Source organism: Pollachius pollachius (assembly GCF_949987615.1).
Source record: "Pollachius pollachius genome assembly, chromosome: 2".
Classification (NCBI taxonomy): domain Eukaryota; kingdom Metazoa; phylum Chordata; class Actinopteri; order Gadiformes; family Gadidae; genus Pollachius; species Pollachius pollachius.
Window position 1 is genome coordinate 2,432,063 of NC_136935.1, and position 9,267 is coordinate 2,441,329.

General features: G+C 43.2%; 1 protein-coding gene across 1 annotated transcript in view; it reads left to right on the forward strand.

Annotated features, from left to right (window-relative positions):
- Positions 1–9,267, forward strand: part of mcph1 (microcephalin 1) — a 31,778-nt gene that overhangs the window by 9,266 nt on the left and 13,245 nt on the right. Inside the window, exons 10-13 of the mRNA XM_079728814.1 lie at positions 3,669–3,757; positions 6,544–6,581; positions 6,807–6,969; positions 7,499–7,576. Of these exons, the coding sequence (XP_079584940.1) occupies positions 3,669–3,757; positions 6,544–6,581; positions 6,807–6,969; positions 7,499–7,576 (368 nt within the window). The remainder of the gene's footprint in view (positions 1–3,668; positions 3,758–6,543; positions 6,582–6,806; positions 6,970–7,498; positions 7,577–9,267) is intronic.

Below are 9,267 nucleotides of genomic sequence, written 5' to 3' on the forward strand. Positions count from 1 at the left end.
AGGCTCTAAAGTCACAGCATGCTTCAGCTTGACTGTGCCCACTTTTTCTGGGATTTCACTGCCTCTCCATTTCTCCACAGTGGCCAACAGCTGCAGAAGACCTTCCTCCTTACCAGACGCCTGAGGTGAAAGAGATGCTGTCTCCCCGAAACTCCCAGAGTGTTTAGCCATTCAAATGAGGTGTTTTATAACGTTGCTGCCCAGAATCAGGTCATCACTCTGACCATCCACAATGAGTGTGGGCACGGAGATCTGGCAGTCATGGACTTTCATCTGCAGCTCGCAAACACCTACAGGACATGTCCTCAACCCTCCACAGCCAATCAGTACAACTGATGTCGGGGCAACCGAGTGAGGGGGAATAACACCTGCGTCCTGCAGCTTTGGAAGTAAGCGTGAGCTCATAGAACAGGCCATTGAACCACTGTCCAACATGGCACGCACCTCCACAGCATCATGAATCATCACACTAGTGTAGAAAAGATTGTCTTTCGCAGTCAGTCGCTGCGTGTTCTGAAAAATTAAAGTTGAATCACTGTCCGTCGTTGCACAAGCATGTGAAAAAACGGACTGAATATCATCGTCATATGGGGATGCGCCAGCTGACCCACCACTAGACCCCTCCTCGTGCAGGTCAGCTAGTTTCCCTGCTGTGTGGGTGAACTGGCCAGGGCAGTGGGTGAACCAGGAGCAGGTGAGGCTGAGCAAGTGGCAGCTTGATGCCCAGCAGCATGGCAGCGGAAGCATAGACGTTCGTTCCGACAGTGGGAGACAGTGTCATGTTCGTCGCAGCCACAAATAGCGCATGGCCCCCGAGCCCGGGTGTGACCGACAGGTCTCTGTCTAGGCTGCCCGTAACGCTGAGGAGACTCCCGTTGTAACAAACGCTCCAGCAGAGTGACAATATGCCCAAGAACGTGACTCTCACCTGACGCCGGCCCGCCGGTCATGGCAGGTTGGGCAGTAGGAGTTACTGCAGTCTGCACGTGACTATGCACAGCATCAACAGCCTGAGAATATTGCAGGTGGTCTGTTGGACGTGCAGCTGAATGGCGCTGCTGAAGACGTTTTTTGTGATGGTGCTCATCAAGCCGTATCTGCACATCCATGGCAGTCCACTCCTCCAGTGGCCTACAGCTGAAGACCAGAAACAGTTCTCGATCGGGACAGTGAGTGATGAACATGACAGTCACTTCCCTAGAGGACTCATCAATAGTTTTGCCTTGCCTTTTCAGCCCATCCGTAGCTGTGTCGAGTGCCTTGTTAAGCCGGATCCAATAGTCAACAGCACTTTCATTCTCTAAGGGCTTTGTGTCATAGAAGTCAGCAAGAGGCATGAAAGAAGTCACAGACTCACTAAAGTGTTGCTTGAGTATGTCGAAAATGGGCTGAGGACCTAACCGTAAGACCAAACTAGGCTTGCTACGCACCCCCACTCTCACAACATCACGTGCTCTACCCTGTAGCCTGCCCATTACTTTTTCCGCCTGATCACATAACTGAACATCCCTCTTAGTCAGATACACTTTAACACAGTCTTCCCACTCAGAAACCGAAAGTTTGTCAGTCTTGTCCCCCCTGAAGGGATGCGGTTCACCACTATGCTGGCTAACAGTCAGGCTCATCTTAGAGAGATCAGCAATGGTCGAAGGGGCCAAAGTAACATCACCAGTTGGGGCGGACCTAAGACAAGAGGCAATGTTCTCCCCAATACTAGTCCCTATCTGCTTAACTAAGTCAGTTAATACATGCACAGGGACATGGTCCACATCCCTACCCCCAGAAAATGCAGATGGACCAGCTAACTGATTAGCACTAGAAGAAACGTCACCACCCTCAGCACCATTCACTTTGGCCTGTTGAGGAGTGGATGTCAGGGGCCTCCCCCGAAAACCTCCTTTCTGGAGTGATGGGCTAAACATAAATGTCTGACCCCTGCCTAAAGCAGATAAGTTCAGCTCATCCATCTCCAATGAGTCACAATTTCCAAAAACCCAAAATGTACAGTTATGCAGTGACAATAGTAAAGAAATAAAAACACATACACAACTAATGACATATCACTGTTCAAATGCCACGTTCAACTCAAAAGCAAAAAAAACCAAAACAATTTGCATTATGTGCACGAGAAGGAGAAATAAAAATAAAATAAAACACAAAAAAAATTAACACATATCTTTACAAGATGGTCGGCTGCAACCATATCCCTTGGTTCGAACTATTCCTCTTTATTTTTATAACTGAACCTGTCTACTAGAAGCAGCACGGGCGACTCACTGCACGGCCACGTCGTCGGTGTTCACGTGCCACATGTTGAATGGCGATCCTCAATGACGCAGCAGACAGGCAGAGAAGAATGTTACAGTTGCACCCATGAAAGATTTGCCAAATCTTCTCTGCCAATGCAAAACAGTTTATTCTGCCATTGACTTGTTTGGTGGATTGGATGATTGAAGTTTGAAGAAACAAGACATATTGGCAATTAAACAATTTATTCTCCTCATGCTGGTCACACTCTTCTTCTTCATATGCATGCCATGCAGGCTAGAATTGCGAAACATTATTGGATAATTCTTATAATTGACATTACTCTGGGCCAATTGGAATCTCAGCACTTGCTTCAGAATCTTGAAGCACACAGCGCCGACTGAGCTCACCTTTGGATGAGACGCATGACTACCGCTCGAGTCTGATGGAAACTTAACGTCAATTTGAAGAGTAGGGTGTAACGCGCAACAAAGTAAGTAATGCGTTAATACAGTAACCTAACTACTTTTTCATGTAAAAAGTAAAGTTACGCGCAACTACTGAAAATATGGTAACGAAACATAGTTCCATTTTCAAATAGGCGCAACGTTACTTTCGCCAGGGACATATTTGACAGCGATACTGCCTTCTCAGGCAGAATGCTATTGCGCAAGCACGCGGTGCTTGCCGGTAGTCCCTGCACAAGGTCTCATTCCACACCGTACGAGACAGTAAAGGGAACCAAACAGGCTTTCCAACGGTATAAGATTTATTGCCAAAAAGCATTGTTACCACAGAGAAATAATCTACCAAACACAAATTCATACTGCTGTGAGGTGGTTAAATAATAACATTAACCTATGAAAGGAACAGGTAAAATGTAGTAATGTGGTTATCGGTTGGAATCCTTTTTTATGTATATTTTTTGGTTTTATTTAATATTCATGATATTCATTCAATAACATGACTTGAGTGTTATATGTTATAAAATGTATTTGGTTCCTTATTTCGGTCTTAATTAAATCATAAATGTGTCCTTTCAATTCTAGAAGGTATTTATGGGGCAACAAGCCAAAGTGTATAACATTGCAATCACAGAACATGTTGGACTAGATGGTGGCTAGAATTTTTAGGAAAAGGCCCAAGTAATAATTTGTTAAAGGTTCATCACTACAGAATTCTAAAGTGTAAATTTGCTGTTTGTGATTTTCTGTGGCAAAGCCATGGCATCCACTCCTATGCATTATGTCAAATTTATATGCGAGAGAAAGGAAGTGAGTAATTGTTTTCTGTATAACTGTCTGTCACTAAAGCAAATGTACAGCACTAAACCAACCACTGGTGACACAGGGCCTACTGCACCTGCTGTTAGACGTCTTTGTTTACCACACTGTTACAGCACTTCTTTTATTTTTCTCCAGTTGGAGGAAGTCAACAAACTGTAACAGATGGTCGCGCTGGGAACACGAGTGCAGACGAGGCAAGTCGCATGAAAATGGAACAGTCGAAGGTAAAAACACAATTTTATGTCTTCACAAATGCATGTGTAACCCCAATGGGCAATAGAATATATTCAGATGTGGGCTAGTTACCAGGTTCGTACGGAGGGAAGAATAAAAGGACACACACAATGATCAACTGGAGCCACTGATTACGTTTAGATGAATTGTATTGGCTTTTAGAAAAATAATAAAATAGATTCAAGTGCAATCAGTAATATTAAATTTTCAATAATAATCAATATCCGGTAACATTAGAACAATTCAAAACAATTTATTTTAAACATCAATAAATGGCTGCGGAATGTCCATAAGGAAAAATAAAATAAAAACAAAATAAAGTCCTTGCAAGTGTTCTTTGGTTCAATGTACGTCAAGTCAAAATGTCAGGTCGTAAGTCAAAAAGTTAGTCAATGGTCACGTGTGCGCTTCAGAACGTGTTCACCTGATGGGAGGTGATGCTTCTCATACAGGTCATCCGATCCATTCCTTGGGATAAGGAGGTGTTTTCATCACTAGCTCGCCACCCCTTCGTCAAGGGGAATTCGATCCAATCTCTCAACGGTTTCAAGGGATTCCAAAAAACCTAGCCTATATGAGAACAGGCTATTACTCTCATGTCCATTATAGATATCAAAACATAGTAGTAATATGAATTAATTATCTTCTTTAACTGCACAGCTTTTTTCCATATCAAATGTATTCTAAATGTAATCGTTTGACTAAATATGAGTTATATATTTAGTTATTCATTACTTCACTTCTTAACCATTTGTTAACATAAACACATATTACAGGCTACACCTGAACATTAAATTAAGTGCATACAGAGTATACATGCTCAAATGATAAACATAAAAAACACCACAAAAGTAAAATACACAACAGTCAGGTTCACATGCTTCCTACAGTGCCTCGTGTTAAGACATGGCATGGTTAGCGATTAGCGTTAGCATTAGCGCTGTGAACTCACCAAGACTCCCTCTACCCCTCTATTCCTTAGATACAGCCAATTAGACTCCAGTATACTCAATCACTAATGGACAGCTTAATTAACCAACAGGTAAACGATATGTGAATGCAGGGAATGGTACAGAAAGGGGAAATCGAGAAATAAGTATATATTATATGGAAATAAAATAATGATAGTAAATGATAATAAATAATAATTATAATAAACAGGGCCCAATTGTCTACAAGGTTACACATGCTTTGGGTGTGATGTTATTGTTACAATTTGTGTTGTATCAGGAATGTTCACGTGAGGTCACCAAAGCAACAGAAGTTTTGTTGAAGCATTGCAACTCGTGTCGTGTGTGTCTGTGTAGGCATGTGGGTGTCTGTGTCTGACTGCATTTGTATGGAGGGCTATAGCGTGTGTACTGAAAGGGGTGCGTGGTGATCTAAACTCCTCAGTGGCTGACCTCAGCATGGCAAGAGGTCCTTTGGATCGCTGACCTTTCCTGACTGTAAGAATAGCATCCTCTCGGTGAGGGCAGAACAGCGACCGTCAAGGGCAGGTCGTCATACCCTGAAGAATTTCCTCTGTTTGTGCTTTGGGCCTGGGCTGGTTGCTCCGGATCTTAGCTACACGGTTCACACCAGCTCCTTTTGTCCGAGGCGTTTTATGTCGTACATATTCCGAACGGTTCCTTTTTCTGAGCCTGTGCCAGGGCATGACCTCCACATCAGATAAGCTAAAATTACCCTTTGACGGGACGTGAACATTAAAAAAAGGAAAAAGGGCTTCTGAATTGAAACTGTTTTCAGTGGAAACTAGGGCACAAATTCCCTGGCCTTGGGTAAGCAGACAATCTGCTTACACTATAAGACACAATCTGCTTACAGTGAAATATACGGCCGGCTCGCTTTCCCTTTTAATCCTTTTAACATGTATACATTATTAATGACGATCACTATTTATATAACGCCTGTCAATACGGGCAACAAAGTGCTTCACATAAAACGATAAACGACAATGAAAATGGAGTGAAATTAATAATAAATGGGCATAGAAATTAAAATAAATAGATTAAAATAAACGGTTTTGGAGTGTGTTTAACAATGGGGGAACAACTAAATCTGTAATATTTCAGTTTTAAATGAAGATTGTTTAAGCAGGCTGCTGTGGCTTTGTCTAGCATCCTGTTTAAACAATCTTCATTTAAAACTAAATTATTACAGAGTTTAGTTTTTTTAAAACGTAAGTGTTTATATTACAAACCCAAGCCTTACTCCTATGGTGTAATAATTTCAATCTCTCATATACTGAATACATGAGCAGGTTCACTCCAGCCGCATGCACCACTGTTTGGTATTTACGCTGCTTCCAGAAGGCCTGAACATCTGCCTTCATTTGGTTGCCAGGCTCAGGTCTCCGGCCGGGGACAGGAAACGAACCTTGTGTCCACTGCTCCAACTGCCATCCATGTGCCACTGCTAATCATGTCCTCCAGTACTGGGGTCAAACAGATGATATAACGCCCCGCGCTCTCGCCGGAACACAGGCGTACAGTTCCGCTTCACAGGCTCGTGTTTTCCTCTGCCGCGGCCTTGGAGTTTCATTTCCCCTGTCCTCTGACCACGATGCGGTCTGGCATGTGGAAGTGCTAGCCTCCCTGTTAATCTAAAGGCTCTCTGTTTGTGCCCAATTTGGCTAAACAAAAAATACCCCTGGTTATGCCAACTGCCTTATTGACACATTAAAGCTCGCTTTTGTGTTGAACTATTATCTACAGATACAAGGCCCTATATCAATGAATGCTTTTAATGTGTTATTGCACTTTCTGTGTTGCAGGCTACTAGGACTCTGGTGATGACGAGCATGTCCACTGAGTAAGTGCCAGAGAGAAGGATGTAATGTAGAAAACCTCATGATTGTCTTCAGAGAAACCACCGGTTTCTTCTTCTTAATCTCCAATTCTCCCACAGTGAAATACGAGGAGGGTGAACCTCTTAGCCAAATGTAATTATGAGTTATGTGATACTTCCTTATGATACTTTATTCAGATGTATGCATTTAATCCACGTTATCTTCCTTCTGCGTTTTTTTTTCCACAGCACGCAGAACACTGTGACCCAGGTGGTGAAACTGCTGGGTGGGTTCTCCATTGTGGACCTTGTGTGCGAGACCACCACCCACGTGGTGTCCGGGGGACACGGCCGCACACTGAACGTTCTCCTGGGCATCGCTCGCGGCTGCTGGATCCTCTCCTTCGAATGGGTAAACGGGTCGATATTCACTTGGCAGTACCATTTGTTTTTGTGTGCGATCTCGGAGCATAGGCTGCCTACAGAGATGCGTTTTTTGGACAGCCGGTTTATGGGGCAGGCAGCTAGCGGATCGTGAGGAAAGACCAGATTAATGTGACCATTTATGCTTCGTCCTAGAATCGCTGATACAACCTTAAATGTCTCCTTCTCGTTCTGCATCCGTTTCTCGTTGATCACTTGTCAAGAGCAGGCCTTTGCTCGGCCTCTTGCTCAGCCTGCTTGTAGACTCAAGTCTAGTTGGGCGCTGGGACCCTTAACCACTACTAAACAGTCCTTCCTCGTTACTATTCAGTCACACATTTATCCAAGGTGAATGTGTTTTTTTAATTTTGTCATTAAGGAGCAGGTCGGGTTTTAGAAGACAGTGGACGATTGGGTTCGAACCCTGAACCCCTTGACTGGAACTCCTATTGATATTTACACTGTGACCTTGAGTGTGGTGATGATGCATTAACTTTTGAATGTGTGTACTGACTTAGATGCTGCGGAGCTTGGAGCAGAGACGGTGGCTTCCAGAAGAACCCTATGAACTGTCTGAGCGTTTTCCGGCTGCACAGGTAAGGTCCGCCGCCCGACGGGATCCATTATCCGCCCTGCGTCCGCAAATACAATTAGGACAACAGTGGAATTGAAGCCATATATATTTAACCCATTTGTACCGGCTGCTGTGCGGCGCAACATTGTATCTAGTAGATACAATGTTGCTCCGCGCAGCCGGTACAAATGGGTTAATGGTAAACACGCATTGATGAGCAATCCGGTCTTAAAGGTAAACACGCACAGATGCGTGATCCGGTCTGAATGGGTTAATAATGTTAAATATTTAATTACGCTTAATCAGTGCATCTGATTACGCTATGCATCGGTCGTTTGTGCGTCATTGTTCCGCTTGAAAAATAAAAGGAATAATTCTGATCAAATCTACGATGAAATCACAAAATGCAACGGTTAAGGAATACAATTAGATATTGTTAAATAAAAGCGCAAAAAATAAAAATCTTCATAGACCTTAGTATTTACTATGGTCTACTACTACTAATATGGTTAACTATTTTTAAGGGTTAGTATTAGGGCCGAACGATTTGGGGAAATAATTAAATTGCGATTATTTTGACCAATATTGCGATTGCGATTTTTACGAAGTTCCTTTTGTTCTGTATTATTCACTAGAAAGGCAATAAATCATTCTTTAGTATGACCAACAGAACATTGGAAGCAGTCAACATATAAACGGCTCTTTCCTTTAGGCCTTTAGGTGTTTAGATGAATTTATATAACATCTTTATTTAATTATTGAACTGTAAAAGAAAAATAAATATAAATCTTACTGAACTCCAGTCAGTAACGGTAACAAATGACAAAAAATAATAATTGAAAAATATAACTTTTTGGTAACTTTTAACTTTTTTTTAATCGCAGTCTTTGCGATTTGCATATTGCGCTCTATTACATCGCGATTTGAATTCGATTAACCGTAGTTAGTATTCAGGGTTGCTGTCCAGCCCAGGCTTAGCGGTCAGACCAAGCGAAGGCCCTTCTCCCACTGGGGGCCTTCACAGCCCGGCCAGAAGGAAGTGTGGTGCAACACCGCTCATTTTTATTGCCCGTCATTCGTTCTGCTTGTTTTTCCCAAAGCATCCTGTGTGAAAAGTGGATGTTGCTCTTCCTGAGCTCGTCATTCACGAGCTACGGTGGAGTCTCCTGTGTCTCTTTAGGGGAGACACGGGGTCTCCGAACAGACGCGTGTCATCACGTTTCCTCCCTGGATGCGTTCCCCTATCAGGGACGCCAGGGCTACCTGTGGGCTGACCAGGTCTATCGCCGGAAGAGCGATTACGGCCAAGACTGCGGTTGTTATATACAACGCTTTGGCGGCGTTATTTGTTTCATGGTGTTGGGTCTTGGCTCGCTCTCTTTTATGCTACCGTTTGACTTGACTCGCGATTCAACATCGGCTATTTAAGCCTGGTGTTAACACAGTGGTTCCCAGTTTATCGCAAACTTTGTCTGCCGCAATCATATCGCAGTCATTCGGTCAATTGCAGCAATAATAACTAATTCCACTGATTCCCTTGAGTTTTTTTTTTTCATCCAGTTTTCACAAACCCCCCTCAGAAACATTCTCTTGTTTTCCCGAAGCACATCGCCACACAATTCGACTGGATTCAATTTCTACTAGGTAAAGATACTCCCGTAAAGATACACATAGAATATGTGGTGAATATATGATGATGTGCCAGGCTAGGTC